This window comes from Populus alba, chromosome 5, assembly GCF_005239225.2.
Source record: "Populus alba chromosome 5, ASM523922v2, whole genome shotgun sequence".
NCBI classification, from domain to species: Eukaryota; Viridiplantae; Streptophyta; class Magnoliopsida; order Malpighiales; family Salicaceae; genus Populus; species Populus alba.
This window is the reverse complement of record NC_133288.1, coordinates 12,491,469-12,518,267: the sequence shown is the minus strand read 5'-3', so window position 1 is coordinate 12,518,267 and position 26,799 is coordinate 12,491,469. Positions and strand designations below refer to the sequence as shown.

At 30.6% G+C, this 26,799-nt stretch overlaps 1 protein-coding gene across 4 annotated transcripts; it reads right to left on the bottom strand.

The window, feature by feature from the left end:
- Window positions 1-10,683: 10,683 nt before the first annotated feature.
- Window positions 10,684-15,669, bottom strand: LOC118045755 (phototropic-responsive NPH3 family protein NPY4). 4 transcript variants are annotated; one of them, XM_035054463.2, is made up of 5 exons: window positions 15,460-15,669; window positions 14,110-14,696; window positions 13,015-13,084; window positions 11,677-12,852; window positions 10,684-11,454 (listed from the first exon to the last, which is right to left on the bottom strand). In XM_035054463.2, the coding sequence occupies exons 2-5, from the start codon at window positions 14,169-14,171 to the stop codon at window positions 10,882-10,884; spliced, it is 1,881 nt and encodes a 626-aa protein (XP_034910354.1). In that variant the 5' UTR covers window positions 14,172-14,696; window positions 15,460-15,669; the 3' UTR covers window positions 10,684-10,881. The 4 variants fall into 4 exon arrangements, with proteins under 4 accessions (XP_034910354.1, XP_034910353.1, XP_034910351.1 ...); XM_035054462.2 differs by lacking the exon at window positions 15,460-15,669 and adding an exon at window positions 15,314-15,451; XM_035054460.2 differs by lacking the exon at window positions 15,460-15,669 and adding an exon at window positions 15,175-15,443.
- Window positions 15,670-26,799: the final 11,130 nt, after the last annotated feature.

Sequence of the window (26,799 nt, the reverse complement as noted above, 5' to 3'; positions counted from 1 at the left end):
TCACGATTCCAAATATACCCGACAATGAGCTGGTTGTAAACTTTTAAATGGTGTGGGATTGAAGTTGATTTGATCATGCGGATCCCACGTGAAGAGGACTTAACAGTCAGAGTAGGGAGATATGATGATTGAGATGGGGTACCTAACTAATCTACGTGGGTACTCACTCCCGGAGAAAATCATTTTCATGTACGTTGTTGGTGGCGTTATTATTACCTTAGATATGCCCCCCTCTTCCCTTTTTTCACTTGCAGACATGATATCATGCAATTAATATTTTATAAATCAATCTTTTTTATAATTACTAGATTTTTAGTACAAGCTAAGTTAAGAGTTAGATATTTTTTTAATCTTAAAAAAATATAAAACCATCAAGAAATAAAAAAATCTGATACATACTAGATTTCACTTGAGATATTGAGATGAATGTGTGCAATAAGAGATAAGAAAAAAATTACTATCTAATTTTATAATAACTAGAAAATTTAACTTGTTTGCATAGATTTTGAGTACAAAATTGATTATATAATATAAAAAATAGATATTATCCTATATATTTTATTTAAAATAAGCTACACGGTTATATATTTTCAATAATATGTGTATTTATATGGTTTGTTTAAAATGATATGTTATTTAGATAATATCTTTATTATTTTTTAAATAAAATCTAAAAAACATGATCCGATGTTAGACCTTACCATTTCCAGGGTCATTTTGATGAATAATAAAATTATATTAATTGAACTTATAGTCTTGGATATGACCCTGGAATATTTCATCCTTGGTTATTTAACACACAATAGGATTGTTTAAATATATAAAATTGAATAACTATGGTTATATAGTTATGGTCTGTATACTAGATAACAACATTGGATGGGATCCAATATTGAACCATTCCATCCTTGAGTTATTTAGTAAATGATGGAAACAATAATGCATGAGAATTATTATGATTTGAAAAATTCATGTTTTTCATTAAGTTATATCTAACCATCATCTCATTCACCTAACCAATAACAAACCACACATCTTTCATGGTTTTAGTTTTTAAAGTCATATAACCAACTCAATCAAAATCAACATATTACAACTTTCTAAAATCATCTCATCTCATCCACCCAACCAACCAATAAAGAAGAAAACAACCTACACATCTTTCATGACCAACTCAATCAAAATTAACAAATTATATTTTTTTTAAAAAAGCACATATTATTCAAATCCATTTAAAAAATCATATCTTAATCTCTTATTTTAAACTCACAAACATATCCTTCGTCATAGATATAACAACTAAACTTACATGTTTATAATTTTAAAAATTGATAACAAGTAAAGACCACAATCAAACAATGGTATCATTCATTATCTAAATTTCGTATAATACTTATAACAAGGTCATTTCTATAATGAATTCAAAATCAATCTAATTTCTCATCATCTTAAGATCATTTTTATATATTCACAGCCAAACCTAATTTCTCTTTAACGATTTTTAATTTCATGAACAATTCCTTACACAATCCATAATTGCTATTCAAAAATCATCTCAAAATCATTGTCAAAATCATGTTCACATAACTTAATTGACATCAACAATTTTCAACCTTATACATCATTCATTTTATTCTTTCAAAGCAACAACTCAATCATTAATTTTAAATTATAGAACCACTCAACTTGATCATAACTCCACGAATCACAACAAAACCATAATAAAATCTAACATCCTTATATAACTTTTATTATTTCAAAGAACAATATCCTACTCACTCAAATAAAATTAAAACCAAATCAAGTTATATTCAATTTCACAAAATCAAACAAAATACTCAATAAACTCAACAAACCCATGGTTCCACAACATAAACCTAATTATTCAACAATCAAATCCTCTCCTAATGTTTGATTCTGTCCAATATTCATGAAAACTATCTCAAATAAATATCTCAACCACACAATTAAACTTGATGTTAAACAAATATTTTTGAACACCACTTCTAAATCAAGCACATAAATCATGAAAATAAAAATACAAAAATGATTCATAAAAATCAAATTTGAGGTCATGCTTTGAGAGCTTGAGAGTTAGACCTTCAATAAAGACCAAAGGAGAACTAAGGATGTTGGAAGGGAAAGGTGTTGCTATTGCTCTTAGTTGAAACAAGAACCACAACTCATAATTGAAAGCACTTCTACTCTTCCTAGTTAAGATAAAGGCTACTGTTTACGGCTGAAAAGTTTAGTTATTGTTCCTAACCGATGCTGGTGGCGTGGTTGTTCTTGGCAGAAAAGAAAGGCTTGCTATTACTCCTGACTGACACATGTGGTGCCACTACTCTCAGCTAAAACCAAAATTGTCGTGGCTATTGTGAATGAAGATGAAGAAGTGGATGTGGTTGTTGTGATGCTTACCATCAGTGAAGATAAACTTCTGTTATCTTTGAGAGCTGGAGAGTTATGGGTGTTTAGCTCTTTGTTGCTTAGATTTTGGAATTTTGGGAAACTGTTTAGCTAGGTGTGAGCGGAGGGATGGAGGCATGAGGGTCTAGCCATCTAAATTAAAATATACTACTCAAAATATTCTAATCTCTAAATTTTTCTATACCCATTTACTATTTTTTTTATTCTCTAAAACTTTCTATCACTTTCTAACTTCCATATATATATATATTTTTTATTTGCATTTCAAAACTTTTTCTAAACCAGTCCTTATTTTTCAATTACATTTTCTCACTAAAAAAAATTCTTTTTATTTGATTGATTTTTTTCTCCTTTTTTTTTTTTTGAAAAACTTGTCAATACAAAAACAATAAGCAAAATAGTTGAAACTTATAAAATGACAAGAAATTGTTCTAATTGCGTCGAAAAATATATATATTTTTAGAAGTTTGGTATTTCTTTAAGTTTTTGAAATTATGTTGAAAAGGGGGATAAAAAATGAGTGATGTAGATGTCACCTCTTTACAATATTTAAATTTATGATGTAAAGATATGGAAAATAAATATTTTTCTTTGACTTGTATAGTGAGTTTAGTAAAGAAAGAGAAAGACCTCAAAAAAAAATTATAAAAATAAATGAATTTAACTTGGGATTAATATAAAGAATAAAATGGTCACCTTGGGATCCATGTGAATGAAATGATCATCTTAGGATTTATATAAATGAAATTAACTTGATAATTAGGCAGAACTAAACATTAGGAATAAAAAACAAGTAGCAATGCAACTTATCTCAAGCATAATGTTTTACGATGATAATATCATTCTTTTAACATAATCAGTCTCTCTCTTACTTTAGATCTCTGAGGACCAATTAGGTTTCTTAATGATTATAATACTAGGTTGGGACCCTTTTTTCCTTTCTACCCATTCCACAGACTTTTTCATTAGTTTATTGTAATGTCAGAAGCAACAATAACTATACTTAAAACAAAAACCAACTTGTTTATTAACAAACTAAAACATGATTGACTTTTACAATAACTTTCCAACTCATCCTCTCATAATTTCATATTCATAAGCATTATACTTGTATATGATTTCCTTCCTGGTCCCTCAAGTTCTTCTTCTTCTTTTTTTATCTTCAAGTTACAAATTCTTTCAATTTGGTCATTAAAATTTCTTTTGTTTTTATCCCATGTTTTTCATTCTCTTTAACTTTCATTTTTGCTCATGCATGTGGTTTAAAAAATTATTTTAGAATTTAATTACATGATGATTTTGCGTAGGTGATTTTTAAATTATTGCAAAAGATAAAATTAAAAGAACAAGAACTAAATTTGAAATTGACAATAATTGATAGTCTTCTCTCTTTGTTTACTATTTAAAAGATGCATAAATCTATACTTTGGTCTCTTAATTTCAGTTTTTATTTTATTTTTGTCCCTTCTATTTGTAGATTCTTTGTTTTGATCTCAAACTTCTTCTTTTTTTTTTTTTTTTTTTGCATTTATGTCCCTAAGTCTTGAAATAAGATAGAGAAAGCCATTGAAAACTTTTAAGGATAGAGGAAACTTGGTGGCTGGATTTCAACCACCAATAACTTTAGTTTTAGCGTCTATGGATTTGTCTTCAAGAGAGAAACTTAATGTAGGTGGTTTTCACCTTTGATGATACCAAAAAAAGTGGATTGCAGTTTATAGTTTTTTTTTTTTTTTTAAGATTTCTAGGCAATTTGTCTTCAAGAGAGGAACTTAATGTAGATGGTTTTCATCTTCAATGATACCAAAAAAATTGGATTGGAGCTCAAAGTTTTTTTTTTAATTTGATTTTGAGATTTTAAGGCAATTGGAAAGGGTTATAGAGTTTTATGGTACCCCCAATGGTTTTAGCTAAAAAAAGGGTCAAAATTTAGGTTTTTAGGGAACTTGATCTCTCAATCATTAAAGACACCTTTAACAACCGGAAATGGTGATAAGCAAGTGATATGTCATCTGCCCAAGAGAGCAATGATCGTTTGTCGTATTACAAAATAAATGGGATAATCAACTTAATATAATAAAAATAAAAACTACATGTGTGGGTCTAGGTTTCCAAGATCAGGTGCGCCTGAGTTTCATTTAGGTCAGGCTCAAACATTTAGCCCATGGGTGGCTGACCCTTCATTTTTTTTTATCCCTTTGTTTTTTTTTTCTTTTTCACGCTTTTTAAATAAACTTATTTAAATGATGTGTAGACAATTACCCAATTAATTATACCATTTGTTTTCTAAATGATATTAGCATCTTTTATGGTAATATTAATAATTGCTTTCTAAAAAGTTATCTATGAATCTAATATACATATTTTTAAAATACAGATGAATTAGATATATTTTAAATTTTTATTATAAATATTTTATATAATCGTAATCAACATTATTATTGTTATATTTTTTAATACATTCATGTTAAAATTTACAATTTATTAATTTAATGTTTTATTTTATAAAAACACATTTTTAAGATTATAATAAGCTTTTGTTTAGAAAATAAAGCTTATGATAAATAATATTTTGTTAAGAAGGAAGAAAACATCAATAAGGTAAAGAGTACGGGTAATTGGCTATTAATGTAATTTATTATATCAATAAGGGTTTAACAATGACAAGATACACTACAACTCATCAAAGATTAAATATAGTAATAAAGTACATGATTAGTAAAAATGTCAATCCATAAAGGATAATGGCTAAAATCCTTAGGGGATATTTATACACAATTTACTCATCATGTGATAATTCTTTCATGTTGATAACAATGTGTTGTGTTGTACTTTACGCTAGATCAATGGAGATTGTTTATTTCATTGGTGAATATTTTATGGTTGAGGAGGGAGCCAATCAAGATATTTTTAACTGTTGACATGTTTCATGCAAACTGGAATATATTTCTTGAAACAAGCAACAAATATACTTGATTGGTGTGTCGTGTGACATGTACTTCAATAATCTATTTGAAAGAGATCTCATCTGATTGTATTTGGTAGGAATGTTATTGCTTGGGCCATAGCATGAACAATGTGGGCTTTCTTTAGGTTGCGGCTTAAATAGTGTGTTGAGCCACTATTTGGGCCAAGGCCTAAATAATGTGATGGCATCATTTGGGCATGAGCCCAAATGATGTGGTATTATTTTTTATTTTTACCATTCATCATCATCCATGTCCTCCAATGAAGATCAATGGAGACATGCATAGAAGAGAGGTAATCATAATCTAGTTGTTTTAGAACCAAAAGCAGAAAGGTTGTTAAGGAAACAAAAAATATTGATACTTACTATTTGACATAACTCATTAAAGCCCATGATGGCACTGAAAAAAGAGAAATATTTTATAAGTCAGTATATATATATATATATATATATATATATATATATATATATATAAACTATAAAGTTAGAAAGAAGGATGCAAGGAAGCTTATTCTATTTTTTACCAATAAAAAGGAGAGAAGAAACACTTACCTTAATATAAGATTATAGTATAATAATATATGAGTTATTTTTTTATAAACTTTTTTTATTGGATCTCTTACATATAAATCATTAGTTGGAATAAAAAATGTCAATTACATTATTTATTTGACTATGTTTCTTTGTCTCCATCTTAAATCACTCCAACAATGTATAAAAAGTACACAAAATGGATTACTTAAGTGATTTGTTATCATATAACCTTTAAATAAATAAATAAAAAGCAATTTTTGTCAAGTGGACATTCCATAAAAATAAAAGTTAGAGACACAATTACTGGTTTATGCATAATTCACATTGCATCTTAATTATATGCATGTACCACATCCAAATCAATGAATTCAACTCTATTGTGTATATGTTCAAAAGGTATAATGATTACTTTGAAGTTGAACTTGCTTATTGTCAAAGAAAATGATAAAGAGCATCTTTAGGTTTTCATATGGGAACTTATGACTAGAAACAATGCTTGAGGTTTGTTCATCTAGTAGAAATAATAATATAAATTTCATGAGTAGAGATTGAAGTGAACTATGGCAGAATCCATCATCTGAGTAGGATTTCCTTTAAATTTAGGAGTCCTCTAGGATTTACCTGCTAAAAGAATAAGAACAGCTCTTGTTCATGACTCTATTGCCATTGAATCTATAAAGTTTTCTACTATCATAGATAAAAGAAAAGGCAACTTAAAGGAAAGTAGTTGAAAGAGAAAATGTCTATCAATTACATGATTTTAAAGAGTTAAAATGATATATAAGGAGTTGTAGTGGTAATAATAATAATAATGAAAGAGAGGCAAGAGAAACATCCCAAACCCATACAATATGCCATATGCTTTGTCAATCTAGGTTTAGGCATCGTTTGTTTTTGCAGTCCAACCATGTTTTTTTTTAAAATGTTTTTTTTTTGCTTCATTTTTTTTTATAGATATTTTGAGTGTTGATGTTAAAAAAATTTTAAAAATAAAAAAAATATGATTTCGATGCATTTTTGAGAGAAAAATATTTTGAAAAACAATCTCTACAACAATGTCAAACACTATCTTAGCCGTATCATAGGTTGTGGACAACATATTAGAACAATTACATGGATTTTGATTGAGGGTGCTAGTTCAAAGAATTGGATAATGGTGGTGATAGAAAAGGATTACATTTTAAAAAAATGTCTATCAGTGATATCAATTTTGTTTACTATATCCTTATAATTTTTTTAAATCATGTGTGAGATATTTATTATTTTATTATTTAATATTCATATTCATATTAATACCTTATATATATAATATTTTATTTTTTTTATTAAATTATAAATAATAGTAAATAATGGATAAAGTATGAATAAAAAAACCGATATTTGGATACCCATTATCATCTCTACACATCAATACAATTTGAAATGATCTTTATAATATTAAGAAACATTCAAGCTATAAAAATACTTTTACTTTAAATTCAAAAGGTTCAAAGTTTTGAACTTTTAGATTCATACCATTAGGAGTCTTTAAAGTTTATATTATTAGTGTTGGAGATGACGTATGATAAATGTGGCAAAAAACTAACAATAGAAGGTGAAATCCTTCAACAAACAAACTAGACATCGATGGTCGTATGAAAAACTAGGTTATTTTCAAAGCATCAATCTCGAACGAGGATACTTAAGGTAATTCTCTCTCTTTTTTTCCTGACAATGAAAACTCTAATAAATCCCTATATGTTTCAACATTATCTTTTTTATGATTTTTTTTCAAAATTAGCATAATTAATTAAAAATATTGGTGGAATAACACAATTGAATTTTTTTGATAAAATATCACAGTTTGTGTCGCAATTGGATAACATGACTTTTATAACTCGTCACAATTTAAAATATCATCATTTTCAAAAATATTAAATGGACATGAGAGAGGAGAGGAGAGAAAACAAAGAAATAAAATATCCTAAAGATACATCGCGGCGATCGCCCAACACCCCCCATCATTAGGTGCGGTGTGTCTATCTATTCTGGAAAATATGGTGAGACAAGGAATTCGTTGTCTCTTAGAGGTGAAAAATGAAATGGGAGTCGCCACCTAGTATTTTGGTCACCAGTAACCCTAACTGGTCTCAGAGATTGGCTATGGAGACTGGTTGCATAAAGGGAATGTATTAGCATCCAAAATACACTCTATCTAAGGTAAGCAACATTGTTTTATTGTTTGAAAAAAAAAATCTAAGGTCTTATCATGTTGATCCGTCTAGGTTTCAAGAAAAGCCCTCCTTAGTAAGGAGGTTCTTATCTTATAGGGTAAAAATCTAACCGGTCTAATGTCTATAAAAGAACTACCTTTTTAATATCGGGAATATGTTTTATGTATAAATTCATAATCCCAGGCATTAAAACAAAATAAAATATTTTTTGATTTTTTTTGAGATATTGGCCAAGCTCTCATGACTTTAATAAACTGGTTATTAAAGCCAAAATACATGCTAAAATAATATATATATATTTTGTAGTTTTCTGTGTTGTATAAAAAAAATACAATATGATTTTTTAGCTTTGAGAGACTTGGCTGTATGCATGAAAAAAAAAGTTTTTTTTTGGAAAACCGAGTATTTTTAATACTAGATTTGTATTGCTCCGATATAAAATACAGACCAATATTAATAAAAAATAGCATAGAAAAATCCATGGAAAATTCACAATTTTCAAATATATATAAAAACAAAAAGAAAGAAAAGAAAGAAAAAAAAATTAATAAACTGAACCGGGCTAGGCTTGTATTGGCCCAGCCGCGTGGGATGGGCTGATGTTCTAGCCTTAAGTTACAATAGGGCTGGACTCAACCCAGCCACGTGGGCTGGGCTAATGTTCCAGCCCACAGATAACAAAAAAAGGGGTTGGACTCAGCCCAGCCGTGTGGGCTGGGCTGATGTTCTAGCCCACAAAGGAAAAAAAAGGGGCTGGACTCAACCCAGTCATGTGGGCTGGGTTGATGTTCCAGCCCACAACAACTGAAACTAGTTACTGTGCATTAGCATAATAACCAGTTAATTAATTAGCCGGTTATTGTGTGCATGCACAATAATCGGCTAATTATTTCTTCTTGTATGCAGAATGTGCACAGTGCACGTTCTGCAGGTAAGAAGGTAAAATGATGACCGGTGTGAGGAGGGGGAAGGGAATTTACCTCAGGCGATGATCTGTGAGGCTGAGTTGACGGTGATGTTGGTGACTGATCTCGGTGGAGCTGCGGTGGCGGTGACTGTGAAGCCCAGTGACAGCAGTGGCGCTTCCGCTGTGTAGAGATGCCAATCGGTGTCTTCTTCCCCCACCGGTTTACCCCTCTTTGTCCTTTTTCTTCCTTCTCCCAATCTACCTCTCTCGGTCTCCTTGTCGATATCCCTGGTTTTTGGTTTCTACTGTTTCGGTTCCTTCTCTCTCTACACTATCAGTTTCTCTCTCTTGGTTTTCCTCCCGATTTTCGACTATTTTCTTTTTTCTTCTTCATGTGGGTGGTATTTATAGGGGCAGGGGGGTGGGGTCGACCCTGCCTTGTCCCATTGCCGCCCGTGCATGGTGCGCACGTCCCCCGCTCTGCCACAACGCCGACAGCTGTGGCCAATGGAGGCATCGCTTGCGTGGCACGGCTGCTCTGGCATCTCATCATGAGATGGGTGGCGTTTGACTTTGGCTCTAAAGCACGTGAGAGGAAGAGACAAGGGGAAGAAAACAAAACGTCTCTTCCCCCACTGCAAGTCCGGGGGAAGAAGAAGAAGAAATAGTGCCGCCTTAAAACGACACCGTTTCGTCTCTTCTTCTTCTTTTTAAAAAAGCATGAAACGGTGTTGTTTTGCTTAAAACGAGCCGTTTCATTTAAATGAAAATTGGCGCTAAAGCACCATATTATAAGCCAATCCTTCAATTTGCACGCGTTTTGCATTTTGGTCCTTGGTCTCGGATTTCTTCAATCAAGTCCCTGATTGCCATCAAACTTCAATATTTATGCAATTAAGCCCCTGATTTGACCAAATTAACTTTCAAAAATTATAATTTGACCCCATAACTTTAATTTCTTCCAAGTAAAGCCCAAATTAACTCCACATTCAATTTTTCTTACAATCAAACCCTCCATAAATTCAATTAAATTTTCAATATAATTTAATTGGGTCTATCAACATCTGATTTTAGACTTTTCTTTCTCAAATTGAATTTTTTTTGTCAATAGAGCTATCATCAGTCAATAAAATACTTCCAAATTTTAATTTTGTATTTTTAAACTTCCTCCACCAAATTTTGACTATTTTCTAAGCGTTCTGGCATCCTCTTTTCACTGTTATATTTTTTTTTGTATTTTTTTATATTTATTTATTATTATTATTGAAGAGAGAGGAAAATGTGAATTGAGAATAACCCAAAAAATTGGTTATGACAAAAGTTTTGATTATGACACCATTGTACTATCAGAAAAATATCAACGAGACGAATCTAACAACACCAACACCAAACAAATTTATCAATGATTACTCGAGTAAGTTACACTCGCTATAAAAAAAAAAAAAAAAATTAGCCACCCTCTATCTTTAGATGGAAAGTGTAGCCTACTTGAATCACTATTATTTACTCTTATTGAGATTTTTTTGATGCTATTAGTGATGTTATAATTAAAGTTTCGATAAGTCTCTCTCTTTTCTATTTTCTATTTAATGTTTTTTTAAAGGAGATCGTTATTCCCAGTGGCAACAAGCTATAAAAGTTGCACTTCTAGTTATTTTGCCAGTATTTTTTTTTTAAATGTGCTAAAAACAAAATAACCCTCTTTTACATGGAAAATCGCAGTGGAGATTCCGCTGGCAATCTTCAGTGAATTCTAAGAATTCCCTAGTGGTCAACTTACAGAGATAATTTTACAAGCCCAACAACAAGCCCATGCTTAACTTTTTCGCTCAAGGGTGTTCTGACAATGATACTGAATGCCTTCTGCTTCTTGAAGGAGTAGATTTTGTCTCCTCTGCAGTGGCAGAACCCGATGTATCGGAACTGCTAATCTCACCATTTCGCTCTTTGTTTGACCACAGCTTCGAAAAGATCTTTGACATGACTAAACCTTTCAGTTTACCAGCTGCAACCTTTTCAGCATCATTTTTGGCACCATCATTCAAATTTCCATCGCTGCCACTGCTCCCTAGCCTTAGAGCAGCAAGTTCTCCTTTCAAAGCCTTGACATCTTCAGCTGTTGGCACAGCATCCCAGTCCTCCTCTGTATTGGTTGTCGATCTTGAGCTCCCATGAGACCCACCCGGGAGCAAGGCCCTAATAGACCCAGGTTGTTCTTCAGTGCTGTTGTGTACACCTAATGTTGCTTGCCTAATCTGCTCAAAGAAGAGAACCTGTACAACAACTCGCAAGGGTAACCGCTCGTTTTGCACAGCATGCATGCACGCGTCTGCTGACAACTTCCTGCAATCCATCAACCTACAAATTCTCTTTCTCTCACTCTTGCTGATCCCAGGGTGTTCCTGTACCAGCAATAACAATCAGTCTTGGCACTTATAAACCACCATTAAAATTCCAGAGATCATTGTAAGTGGTGATCTCGCATCTACCCAGGCATTCACATACACACAATGACATAACTGCTTATATTGATACCGATGAAATCACTTATGTGCATATCTCACATACCCAGGAAATGATCAATAAGTGATGCTTGTATAAAAAATGAAATTTTAGTAACTTACCTTAAGATACATATCGATGGCGCGGTACAGTCCATCGTGTGATGCTCTCCCAAAGCTTGATACCGTGTTAGCAAGATCGACAAACTTTGAGAGAGGTAAATTGGGATCTCGGGCAATTTCAGCAAGATAACCCTCGACCAGCTTTGCCACGAGCACTTTGGAAGCATCTGATGCAAACTTTGGGCTTCTATTGTCCTGGAAGTCACTGTCTACAAGAAGAGCATTCTTAGCATTCTGTTCATAAGCCACAAACTTCTCTACCAGGCCTTGCACAATATCAACACTATACATTGTTGTTTCCCTTGTTGAAGATTGAATCAAAAGATCAGCCACTGTAACCTCATCGAGCTGTTGACTTATTCTTCTCATCAATTCATTCCTTTCCGTTTCTTCACATTCTAACAATATTGCTGCTCTTAACAACCTAAGCATGAAACCACAGGGAACACTGCCTTTCTCTGTGGGCAGCAGCCCGACAATGGTCTCAGCTAATGACCTGTATCTTGTAATATCGCCACTCTGCGCAATTCCCTTGCTAAAACCTGGCAGTCTTCTCAAGGCATATGCAATCAAGGCTTCTCCAATTAAATCACTGGAGACTCTTCCTTTTGTTTTTATTGTTGTAATTACCCTTTTGTATAAATCTATCTGAAGTTCACAAAGATCTTCTACCCACCAATCTTTAGGAACTACTTGGGGTCTTCTTACACCATTCCACAGAGGATCTTTCCCGTTCTCAGATGGGAGCTTTTTCCTGTTATAGGTGTATGACCACTCCACCTTGGTAGTATCCATGCAAGCCTTTGAAGCTATGGAATCAAGACAATGGCTAACCAACTTTAATTCTTCGGCCCATGGAAGAAGAGATTTTGTGGTTTGAAGGACGATAATAGAATCTTTCCAGCTGCGAAAGATGCTGGAATTTAGGAAGATATCAATCTTGCAGACAAGGTTTCCTTTCTCAACACTTTCATACATCTCAAGGTACTCTGCTGCACACCGAGCTGCAACCACATTGTATGCATTGAGAGTGACAGTCATACCATAACAGAACTTTGCACATATCTCAAAAGCAGCAGGTCCACCAGGAATCTCCTGGATGAGAATTTCGTCACCATCATCACTTGTGCTCGCAACCAACTTCTGCAGATGTTCACTCTTGGATAGCAGTGGAAACTAGAGAAACATGAAAGGAAATCCCATAAACCCTGGCAGTCAGTACCAGAACAATCTACCTAGCAAGATCTATGATTTTGAAATTGAATCATTATCATTAACTCGTTTTTTCATAGTTCCATGTACAACAATTATTCCTTAAAATCGTCCAATAATTCATACCTTGTGCAGATTGAATTTCACATCCCCAATATTAATCACTATGTCCGTTGCCAACTCAGTTGCAACGTACCTGAAAAACAGAAGTTTCTCTCATCATGTTGCAAACAAATTTGTATAACTCATATAGAACAATGGATATAAACGTCTTCTTAGTTTTAAATATGAAAAAGCAAGAACGAGCTTTTTGCAGAAAGGGAATGGATTAATTCTGGATTATCAGGTTGAGTTTAAACGGAATATTAGAGAAACCTCTTGTAAAAAAGATATTTAAGTGTTACATCATTTGAGTAAAGAAATAAACTACTGTTAACACAATAACTTGGGCACTGTTTTGAAGAGGGCTTTAATATTTGATAAGTCATGCCTTCTCAACTTTTGAAGGAGTAGCAGACACTGTATTTTATTGCAGTGAAGGGAGAATCTAGTGTCTTAAGAGCTGAAGGGACACAACAGAGAGAGTGGAACCCACGACAGAAGGATTTTGGCTCATACAAGAACAACTTATTTGCCAAATAGCACCTAACATTCAAAGAAGAATGGGCACCACACCATTGCCAAAACATGCTTTCTTGATAGTAAAATGTGAAAAACGTTATGGAAAACAATACTTCAAGTCAGCTTAGGTGAAGTAATAGTTCCTTTTCAAAGTTGAAAGTCTGAAGACCTCATATATCTTCAGAAGCATATCACTGGAAACAGACAACCTTTATCTAAAACCATAGTTGACAGCACCGGATTGAAATGATCTCTCCATCAACTTAGAAGCCTAGTTGGTTCCACATCAGTTGATATTGACAAGACTTATTTTTAAAATGTCCTCGAAATACATAATAACTAAGCATCCACCAAGAAAATTTTAAAAGCAGTGAAACAAGTACTCTTCCATAGAATCAATACCCTTCAAATATGAAAAAGAAACTGAACTGGGAAAGAGCAACTGAACTTAGAAAAATTAAAATCCTGATAACAGAGCTAAGATAGAAGTTAATTGCTCAAAAAACAGCATAATGTTTTTTTAATGGTCTTCAGCAGAGGTAAATTGATTAAAGCTAATGTAAATTAGCATCTAGTTTAAAGTGGGATTTCAAGACTTACCTGATGTTGTCCCCATCGGCCTGAAACGAATCAGGCTTGGATCCAAGTTTCATAAATTTCATATTTGCCTAATAAAGATAAGTCCCTCAGCTTCACCTTCAAAAATTCAAATTCCCAAACTCCACGAAATCCAAAACTTTGCGAGCTAAAATCGCCAGGAAGACTAAGAAAAAAAAAAAAAATGTTTTGACGAGCTTCGTAGTATGAACGGATCTTGCCCACAGAACGAGGTCGAGGAGGGAAAGAGAGTAAATGGGGATAGTGTGGATTTGTAACAAAGTGAAATGGTTGCTAACGAAAATGGTAACAGAGTCCAAGGACACCGGACAGAGAAGGTTAATCAAGGAGACATGGCCTCTAAACTCTCTCAAACATGATAAATAAAAGAAGAGACACTCCCACTCGCTCAAAACTGACACCACCGTCCTAAGTCTTATTTCATTAATTTATCATCTCTCTCTCTCTCTCTCTCTAGAAACACTAGAAAAAGAGACACCTTTCAATTTCGGGACCCGAACCCAAAAATCCACATTCTTCTACAAATCTGAATCCCCTACCGTCACCTTTCAATTTAAGCTACACAACACCTGCAACGAGAAGACAGCATATCTTGGTATTAGCTCAGGGAGCCACCAAAACAGTGGACAAAAAGCATCAATTTTGAGGGGAATTGGATTATACAAGAGAGAGAGCATCACTACCAACAAAGTTGTTTCAAAGTGGAGGTGAATATGTAAGAGTTTTCAGAATCAAGTCAAGAAAGTGACACAGAATCTGTGTTCATAATTTAACACCAAAATAAATAAATACCAATCAAACCTCATGAATTACCACAAGAAGTCATAAATTCAGCTTCAAGAATTTGAAAACTTCCCAACATAAGGAATGGTATCTCATAATTTAAATATAAACAAAAACTGTTTCAATTACATTAGAATTTTGATGGAAACCAGCTTCAATTAATGCTCATAAAAGGATAAACAAACAGGAAAACGTTAAAAGGAAGAAGCAAACAAAGAACGAAATTTGTAAGAACTTAATATAAAAAATAACAAACAGCAATACTTGATTGACAAGATCATCAACACGAAAAATCAGAATCAAAGCATGAGAGCACGTCATATTTTCGACACTTTTACATATTGGGAAATGTCTCTCTAGAGATCAATCTCCCAATAAAAAACTGTCACAAGCATATATGCACCTTCCGTGTTTCTTATTTATTAGCTTGTGGTCGAGGACCAAAAACAAGAATCAAATATAAGCTTGGTAAAAACAAGTGATTAAACACAAAACATTCAGTGCATGAGAGAGACTGAAAGAAAAGAAAAGGAAAGGAAGAAACCCCACATTTCACAAAATGCACCCAACAAAACCCAAAAAACCTTCGATAAAAAAGATGAGCTGTTCCTCATGTTTGACAGCAACCTCTGCGTGCTTTGCCCACACACTCACATAAAAAGCCAAATCCCAGAATGTTCCCTCTCTCTTACTCGCTTTGAATAAGCACCACCGCCCCCACCATCTTTCTTTTCATGTATCTTTTCACTACTCCTATGTCTTGAAACCTACCTAAGCTAAGCACCCAAATAAAAACAACTCATAATTAAAACGACTTTCTTTCACTTTAAAAGCAAAACAACTTCATCTCTTCGATATTTTCGAGTGATGCATACATGCACAAACTTTATGGATGGAAATAAAAGTAAACGACCATGATGATTCAAATTTAATACAGTGGATTTTGTCTTAAAAAATAAAAGCCTCTGGTACATGGAGTTTATAAGTGAGTTATGGCCTTCATTTTAAAACATATGAAATTAATACCATCATAGTCCTCTATTCAAGAGTCTTAGAAGTCAAAAGAACATAATTTTTATGCTGGTTTAAGGAAATGCATGCAGCTAAGACTAAAAACAACAACCAAATATAAAATATAAAAATTTGATAAGAAATAGGAGATTTACAGTAAATTCATAATTTTATTATTTTTAAAAATAGTATTAATTAAGTATGTCTTTTTAAGATTCACAAAACTTTAATTAGATTAGAAATCCTACCTCAACTAGAAAATAAAAAATAAAAACATAATTATAAAATCCAAAACAATATATGAAATCTGAATAAAATTAAAAAAGTGACAAAATTAGCTCAAGCTAGGGTTCAGGGCGAGATTTTGATATTTGAAGATTCAACGTCAACATAGCATTATAAGTTCTATTATAAGGAAAAAAACCTCTGAAAAATCTTGTAAAAATTTAAGTTTAATCTAACGATTAAATAAAAAATTATAGTTTTGTTAGGTCATTATTTTGGTCTGGAGCAATCATACCTCTTATTATGTCTAGACCTATCTCACTGGTTCATAAATGCATCTATTAAACCATTTACATAAACTATCTGTAATAGATTATTGTCTAGTTGTGACAGATCTACACCCGACTGCTTAAAATCACTTGTTATATCAAGCTGGGCTACATCAAAAGTGTTTGTTTATGTGGTTCAATTTTTTTTAAAAAGTATTTTCCAAATTGTTTTTTACATGAAAAAACATTAAATTAATTATTTTTATGTGTTTTTTTTTATGGTTTTCATATATATATATATATATATATATATATATATATGAAAAAAATATCATTTTAATATATTTTTAATTGAAAAACACTTTTGAAAAGTATCATGCATTGCATTACCAAACACACACCAAATCTGTTATATGACTAGTCTCTCAAGAGGTATTATCTCACATTCAAACTTATAGTCTTATGATGAATTTTGTCACACCATTTAAGGAGAGAAGTTATAAAATATATAGATAAGACTTTGTAAGTATAAGACCTAAAAAAAACAAAAACCTAAAGTCATGATGGGTCATGAAACTCACCTAATGCTTAAATTAGCTCACATTCGTTCAGGTCCAGGCTTATCATATAGCCTAATGCTTCATTGGAACTAAAATAGTTAATTTAAGCCTTTAAAGCCTTGAAAACTCAAGTACTCCACAAAAACTACCATTAAGTTAGACTTGGGGTGTCGATAATCCTTAATAAGACAACACCCCTAGACAAGAAACACATTTAGATCTCATGCAGGCCTAACCCTGGACCGGTCAGGCAAGCCCTGAAGCCAATTGCTACCCCTAAATACATTACTTCTTAGGTTAACTTTGGTATACTTGCTATCAATTATGGAGGCAAAACATACACATTAAATGATGACACATCTTCTAGTCATTTGTTCTTTAGAGATTAATTATTTTATCATCATTAACAATATACACATTACAGGACTTAAAATGAAGGCATCTTTTATAAAGAATCTTTGTCACTTTTTTTTCCTGTCTTTTAATAGTCCAAAATTATAATTTATAAGCATATCAATTATTATCCATTTGTGTTACTCGAATGCAAAGTTATATAAACAACCTTGAATTCCAAGATAAATAATCTTGTTCTAATCAATAACCATCTTCTACAAAATCTTATTCGCAACAAACCTCCCTTTTCTTTTAAGTTTTACATGCACACATCGTAAAGTTAAAACTCTTTCTAATGATGCTTAAATATAATCTTTTAAGCACATTAAAAATTTATTTTATAGATGTTTTAGTAACTCAAACCTAACATCTTATACCATCTAATTCTAACCTTTAGTTTTAAAAGAAATTAATGATTTGTGAAGTTTTATGCAACTTGATATTAAGTAAACTAAATTAAAGAATAAAGAGGCCATTTATGAAGTTTTATACAACTTGAAATTAAAAAAACTAAATTAAAGAATAAAAAGGCCCTCACCATAGCTTTGCTCTCGATTATCTCATTTCTTATCTCTCTAGTCTTTTATAACTAACTAAAATTAATGAGGTAAATGCTTGTTAATCTGACAAGTGCAACTTTAATGTTTCCTTTATCAAATACAAAATAACTTTAAAGGGAATTAAGCAACTCTCTTTTCTTGGAATTTAAAAATAAAAAATAATGAGAATAATGAAAAGAAAAGAAAAGTTATAAACAACCTATGTTTACCAAACAATTATGCATCCATTTTTTTCTCGTACTTCGATAGTAATGGCATCCATCTCATTTTTTGAATTCTTTTTCATTTTTTTTAGATAATTTTTAAAAGGTAGATGGAAAAGTTGTTTTTTATTTTCTTGTGAAATGTTAGGTTTCTTCTTCCTTTTTGAATTTAACCATATTCTATTTTATTGTATAAAAATTCTTAACACTTCATATATTGATTTTTGGAATAATTACAAAAAACATCCTATAAATTGATTGTGTTTTCACTTTCCTATTGTACTTTGAGAAATTACACTTTATATCCCAAGTCAAATAACTTTTTTTAAAAAGATAAAAAAAAAACAAAAAACAAAATTGCCCTTGTATATATTTACACTTTATTCACTCTCGACCTCGCTCCATTAGAAAATCCAACATTCAAAGTTGCCAAATCTTTTTTAAGTGAATCTCATTATCACGTGGTCATGTAATTGACATGCAAGATTGGCATAATAATGAAAAGCCAAAAATCAAGTTTCATAAAAAGTCTGACATCAAGATTATCTTATCAAAGCACCAACACTATTGAAATGAATCCCCACCCAATGATTAACAAATCATGAATGAAAAGTATAAGGAAGAACACCACAAAGTTGTTTATACTTTGATAAGTTTGATTGTTCTTTGTCCAAATAAAGAAAAAAGTGTCGCATCATGCAAAACACAAGTTTATTAAAAACAAAATGGCTCAGAAGCAAACACCTAAGTACAAGCTAAATAAACCTATTTATACTAGGTAGAAATGCCTTAAACAAGTCTGAAAAAAATAATAAAATATTTTTAAATAAAATGGAAAAAAGAATCCTTAATCAACCAATTATTGCACAATAGCTTCTAAATCTTATCACAACGCCTTCCTGATATTTGATTGATTTGAGATTTTAACCTAATATAAAACAAGACCTTTGAAAGTTTATTGTAAAAGTTCAGCTCAATTCAATGGTCAGATAAATAATTATGTTTATTAGCGTAAAACATATAAAACAAATTAGTCCAAAATCAACTTTTAACTCTCCTAAATAAGCATAGAAAACATTGTAATAGCTTTAACCCTTTAGTTTCTTTGTAGAATATAGAAACTCCCAAAATATTGTGCCATTAAATACCATTAACCTTTTATTTATTTATTTATTTAGTTAGGATAAATAAGAAATCCATATAGGAAAAGGATTTTAGAACATTAAAGGAATCATTGCCAAACTTGAAAACTTTTTTGCTACCCATTAAAGATATTTGTAGAACTATAAAAAGTTCTAAAATTATCTACTTAATATCCTTGCATTATTAGGGAAAAAAATCATCTTCAAAATTCCTCTTCATAGTTGTTCTAATCACTCTCTCAACTAATCAACCATGTTAAATACCTTCTCTACTATGCAACCTTCTCTCTCTACTGCTATACTCTTTCTAGGTCGATTTGATACAAAAAGGAATGCATTTTAATTTCTAAGGTAAAACTGATGATGTTGAAGAATTAAAGGATGAGATAAGGGAGGATAGGTTGTTTGCAATATTCATTAGGTGTCTACCTCGAGACATGTTGATGGCAAAGATTATAGGTTGTTTTTTTGGGTTGATTTATACTTTGTTTAGAGAGGAAGAGGGCTGTGATTTCTAGGTCAATTTTGAATTTAAAAGAGACTGAAATTTTTGGTGATTTCTGGGTTATTGTGTGCTGTTTCAAGCTGGATTTTTAGGTTTTTTCAATTGGTAGAGTTTGGCATAATTTGTGGTTTTTTTCGATGAAGAGAGAGGTTGTGATTGTAGTGGGTTATTGTGGTTTTAGGTTAAAATAATGGCAGGTGTTTGGTGGTTGAAGAAGGGGAAAGACTGGGTGATGTAGGCTACTACTAGTTGAGATCCCGTGGTGAATATGTTAATGGAAAAGAAAATGAAAAGTACAATTATAATAAAAGGGGGTAATGGATATTGTTTTTAATTTGGTGGCAAAATTGTAATATTTAATACAATGACTCCTTAGTCATTAAAATGAATATAATAATAAATATGTAAGTAATCAAATATTTTTTTAACTTTTTCTTACATGCGAGGTTGAGAATGTATACAGTTATTTAATATGTAAACACCATGATGTAACATGTAATTTTTCAAAGTAGAATGGGAAAGTGAAAAAAAATGATCAAACTAAAAGAGGTTCTTTTTTTTCCCTTGATTTTTTAATGCTCTTATGTCTCGTCTTTAAATTTTATTTTCACATTTTATCTCTAATTGTTTTTATTCTATAACAAACACAATCTTAGTATTATATGTTGGGAAAAGACACCAATATAACAAAATTCACAATCCATGAGTCTTAATTATTCTATCTCTTTGAGCAATTAAAAATAAGATAAACCAATCAACAAATTGAACAAGTAATCATAAAAAATTAACACCAAAATTTTTACGTGAAAAAACCACAATGTAGGGAAAAACCATGAGATTATAGTTCTCCTAAAAACTCTTACTATCAATAATAATAATAATGAATACATAATTGTTCTTTCTTAGTTAAAACTAAATGTCATAACATAAATCATTAAGAACAACATATTCTTGAAATACATCAACTTTAAAGAGAAATAGTTGAAAAGAATCTCACAAAACTAACGGTCACATTTTTATAAAGAACAAACTAAATTAGACACCTCCAATCTTCTATCTAACCATACAAAATAATGCGTTATATGTTTAAAATGTGCTATCAAACCCTCAGCTCAATCCAATAGTGAATCAAATGCCTATCAAATATTATACAAAGACTATTCAAACTACCATCTTCTTTTATTTTCTCTTTGTATGTCAACCACCATCTTCTCTTATTTTCTCTTTGTATGTCAACCACCACTTTTAAAATAAAATAAAATTAGCTTTTTATACCTAGTTATCTACATGACCTAAAAGACTTTAAGCCTTTTCCTTTTTTCTCTTAGTTTATATGGGTTATGGAAAAAAAAAGGACAAAACCTAACAATTCTCCCACTATGGCTCTACCAAGCCCATTTTCCTTTTATAAAATTTAAACTTTTCTCTTGTTAAGGTATGGTCATCATATCTAATACATTATCATCAATATGTATTTTCTCAGCAACAAAAGACTTTATCTCTATAGCATCACAAATTCATTTGTATTTAACTTTAATGTGCTTTGATCGACAATGAAAAGTTGGATGCCTACTAAGATGGATTGCACTCTAAATGCTTCAGTGCAACATATTATTGCAATGGGCCAAGTTCATGCAAGAACTTCTCCATCCATAACAATTATTTTCCCTATTCAGTAAGAGATATGCATTTAGATTTTATAGAGGATAATGCAACACACTTTCACAATCTTGATTTCCATGAATTGCTCTTTCTGTAAAGTTCATTAAGTACCCAGATGTGAACTTTCTATAATCAACTTCATCAACCATTTATGCATTTATTTATCCATCCAACATAGGTTTATCATTTTCAAAGCATACACTAAAACTAGAAGTACCTTTGAGATACTTAAGTATCTATTTCATTGTTAATCAGCATTCTTTATTAAGGCCGTGTTTGATTGCAGGAAAGTGAATTCCTGGAATTCACTTTCCTGCTTTTCCTATGTTTGGCAACAAGAAAGAAAAATGGTCAAAGGAAAATGAATTCCAATCAACCTAAAATTAATAACGTTTCAAAGGAAAGTGTTTTCCTTTCTTAAAGAAAGGAAAACACTTTCCTTTTGGCTTGCGTAGCGCACGCCTGCCCAATTAATTAATTCACTTGCTACAGTAGCAAGTGATATAATTCACTTGCTACTGTAGCAGTGAATTAAAATGCAAAGGGGAGATTACCTATGGTCTGCTGCTTGAAGACGAATTATAATTCACTTGCTACTGTAGCAGTTAATTAAAATGCAAAGGGAAGATTACTTGTGGTCTGCTGCTTGAAGACGAAGTCGGTTCTCTCGGTTTATTTTATTTAAGTCCTGGGTTTTTGATTAAATCAAAGTTTAATTAAGTCCTCAAACTCATTAATTCTTCAATTAAATTCTTGATTTTATTAATTAAAATAATCTAAATTTTAATTAAATCAATTCTCCAATTAAACCCTTGATTTAATTAATTAAACTAGTCAAGAGCTTAATTAAATCTTTAAACTTCCAATCATATTGCCCTTAACCCAAATTTTAATTCATCCTTCATTTATTTTATTTTTATTTTTCATCATCTTTTTTTTTTAATAATAAAAATAAAAAAGGTCAAAAATTGGGTTATGACAATTGTAAGTGATAAATATTTTATATTAAATATTTTATATATATTAGATAAACTTGAAAAAAATTTTAATTCATTAATAAATTATTTTCCAGTTCATTTTCCATAACACTACCAAACATCGGAAAATACTTTCCCGGAATTCACTTTCCAGGAATTCACTTTCCTCGAAATTCATTTTCCAAAAGGAAACCACTTTCCTGCAAACAAACGGAGCCTAAGATTAGAAAGGAACCGACTAACCATACCAACAACATAAGTTATATCTGACCTTGTGCAAACCATGATATACATCAATCTACCAATTATGAATGCATAAGGTACCTTTTTCATCTTATTATTTTCTTCATCACTTGAAAAATATTGTTTAAACTTATCTTAAAGTAGTTTGCAAATAGAGAACAAATAGGTTTGGACCTATTCATGTTGAATATCTCAAATACCTTTTGAACAAATCTCTATTAAGATAGCCTAAGTTCCTCATTCTTCCTATCATGAGTAGTCTTCATGCCAAGAATATGTTTTTTTGGTCCTAAGTCTTTCATTGTAAAAGACTTGCTTAACTCTTCTTTTAAACTTTAGATTTTTTTTAGCATCATAGCCAATAATCAACATATCATTCATTTATTGAAAGAGAATAATAAAGTTACTATCATAAAATCTTTTTATAAACACATAATGATCAGATATGGCCCTACCATAACTGAAATCCACCATGAAAGAATCAAACTTTTTGTACCACTATCTTGAAGCTTGCTTCAACTCATATAAGCTCTTTTTTAACTTACAAACTAGCTTCATCCTTTTATAGCTTGCAAACTAACTTGCTTCCTTTCACTTTAAACTCTTTAAGTTATTTCATGTAGATATCGTCATCTAAGTTGCCATGGAGGAAAACAATTTTCATATCAAGTTATTCAACTTCAAGATTCGAAACAACAACTAAACCGAACACAAATCAAATTGAAGATATATTGATCAAATTAATATTTTTTTACAATCAATATTCTTTATCTATCCAAAACTATTCACAACCAATCTTGCCTTGCATTTTGGTTATGAACAATTTTCAACATGAGCATATTTTTTCTTGAGTGCAGCTTCCCTATAGAAAACTTTACTAACTCAAAAGTGTAATTCTCATGCAAGGATCTCATTTTTTCTTTCATGGCTTTTAACAATTTATTTTTCTTCTCATGTGACATAGTTTTTTTAAAGCATTATGGCTTTCTCCTATAAATAACCAACACATACTCATGAGAAGATCTAGTGAAAGCTTAATGAGGTCTAGTAGGCCTTCTTAACTGTGGCCTATTTAGAGTTTCTTGAATAACATGTTTAGAAATAATAACATCATCATCTTCATTAACTAGCTTAGAATCATCAATTGACGGATTAAAAGGCAAACCATCATTATTATCACTTTGTAAATCTCCCATATGATTAAAAGACATCAAAGGTAATTATGGAGTAGGTCTTGCATCTGAATTAACATGAATAAAATTAACAGACTCTATTTTCTTCTTCTGTTTAAAGTCTTTAATGGTTTGATCTTCAAAGAATATAACATCTATATTTCTAATAATTTTCTTCTCTTTTAGATCCCATAACCTATAGTTGAATTCATCATCTTTAGAATTTAATAAAAAAAACATTGTTTAATTTTATTGTCAAGTTTAGACCTTTAATCCCTATAAACATATAAAAATGTTTTGTAACCAAACATTCTTATGTATGTATAAGAAATATTTTTTTTTTCTTTCCATACCCTCTCAAGAACATCATAGTTAAGACAAATTGATAGAGAAAAGTTAATGATGGCAACTATAATCTTCATTGCCTTAAACCAAAAAGGCAACTTTACATGAGAAAGCGTACATCTAATTCTTTTAACAATGATTATATTCATTCTCTCAACCATTCTATTTTATTGTGGAGTATTTAGAATTGTTTTCTCCAGTTTGAATATCATGTTCCATGTAGTAATTCTGAAAAAAAAAAAGACCTTTGTATTCACCACCATTATTAGCTTGAACACATTTCGGCTTTTTACCGATTTTCCTTTTAATTATAATATAAAAATCCTTAAAGATATCAAACACTTGATCTTTTGATTTTAATAAAATAACCCAAAGTTTCCTAGAATAATCATTAATAAAACTAACAAAGTACAAAGTACCTTTTAGAGACTTATCAATAATGGAGTACACATTAGTATGAACCAAATTGAGAACATGTAGTCTTCTATATAAAGGTAATCTTTGAAATGCAATTTTATGTTGTTTACTAGCTAAAAAATAAGTGAAAGAGTTCAAGTTTGTACATTTTAAAGGAAGGTAGTACTTTTTAGTAAGGATGCTAATGCCTCTCTTACTCAAGTGTTCAAGCCACTTATTCTATAAATTAATAGAGACAACATCAATTGCATTCACCTCCCTATAATTACCTTGACATTCACCTCAAGTGACATGTTTTCTTTAGCAATAATCAAAGAATTTTTAGAGAATTTTCATTTATCATCTTCAAAGTAACTATGATATCCTTTTTAATCATGTGTACTTGAAGTAATCAATTGTGATTTACCTAGAAAATCATTGTTGATGCTTTTTATTCTTATTTTCTTTTAATTTGAATAAATTATTATGATTTTGTTAATTTTATTTGACTTGGTTATATATGACTCACATAATATTGTGAATTTAAAATTTGTTAGATTTTTTAAATAACAATAGTCAATTTATCAATTTTTAAAATTTCACACTCAAATAAAATAAAAATAAGAATACATACACTTAAAGAAAAAAACATAAAATTATAGGCAATGGATTAAAAATGAATAGAAATTTTCTCGTGGCCTATGTATCTACCTGATATTTGATGGAGTCTAATGTAAGCACTTGATTAGAGAAATACTTTATTATGTAGATTAAGTCATTAAACTAAAGTAAAAATGAATATATCACATTACAATTAATTTAATTCTCATTTCCATGCTTCTATTTTTTTTTCAATTTCTTACATCATTTAAATTAAATCAATAGTGATTATCTGTTTATTTAGGTGGTTCCATTCCACCCCTTTGAACTTTAATTAATATTAATTACCTAATCAAATTAGATAGACAACTCGATCAGGATACAATGATCTCGTTGCTACTATATAATATTTGTTAAAAAAAAAAAGAAGGCTTAATAAAAGAATTAGATAGTCCAATCACAATGATGAACATCTCTACTAGTCAGTGGACAAACAAGTTGTGACCACAACTTTTTTTCCCTTGTCCAGTCTCTTTATTCCCTTCACCTCACATGCAATGCTGCAATACACTGCCCCCAATGTCACTAAAAATCAATCCGAAATATATATATATATATATATATATATATATATATATATAAACAATTACATGGGGTTAATTAGTTTATGCTCCACGCATTCCCATGACAACGTTAACTAGTTTCTTAATATTACTTTGCAATTGCATCAAGAATCTCACCAGAAGCACATAAACTAGATAAATTGCCGTCGTGTACTGCCTTTTAACGTGCAATAAAACTTTTATTAAGATAGTGGCTTAACACATATTCAAAGAAAATGTTTTTTAACGGTGGTTTTTTTTATTTTTATTAAAATGAAGAATATATAAAAAAATATGAAAATAATGATATATTAAATTGATCGAGTTAATTTAAAATCACTTATCAAATAAATAAATTTTTTAAGACTATTTTTTATTTAATTATATAATAAAAAAATAAATACTTGTTAAGCACCAACCTAATATTAAGATGTTTTTTGGAGACCACAATAATTTTATGGAAAACAATCCCAAATAAATTATGTAATCTAATTTTCAATTAACTAAATGTCAAAAAAAAAATAAAAAAAATATCATATTAAAGAATAAAATTTTTAAAAAAACTTTTTTATAAATATTATGAGAACTTTACGAAGTTTTCTAAGACAAATCATCAATTATAACTTAAATCATTAACTCTAGCATTAAATAACTAAACTTAAAAGTATTGAATCGAAAAAAAAAAAAACTGGAAAAAAAAACTATTATAATCCTGAGTGTTTTAAGATACAATCTAAACTAAAAATGCCATGTGCATTAATTTTTTTTATTTTTATTTAAATATTTTAGTTATTTTTAATTAAGTCGCACACCTGATACAGTTGTTTAACTAAAAAGTATAATTGCAGCAATAGATAAAATCTATGCAAGATGAGATTGATTCTTCGACAAATGTCGGGACTTCTGAATTAAAAGACAGACACAAATTTAGATTCAAAGATTCTGTCCACGATAATTGTCGGTAGGAGGAATTAGTTTCTAATAATTATTTTTATTTTTGCTTTCTATAGTCAAGGAATTAATT

Coding starts and splice junctions, on each gene's coding strand:
- LOC118045755 (XM_035054463.2), bottom strand. CDS start 14,171: ATGAAATTTATGAAACTTGGATCCAAGCCTGATTCGTTTCAGGCCGAT. Junction 13,085..14,109: donor GCCGATGGGGACAACATCAG/GTAAGTCTTGAA, acceptor TCTGTTTTTCAG/GTACGTTGCAACTGAGTTGG. Junction 11,455..11,676: donor CCATCGATATGTATCTTAAG/GTAAGTTACTAA, acceptor TTGCTGGTACAG/GAACACCCTGGGATCAGCAA.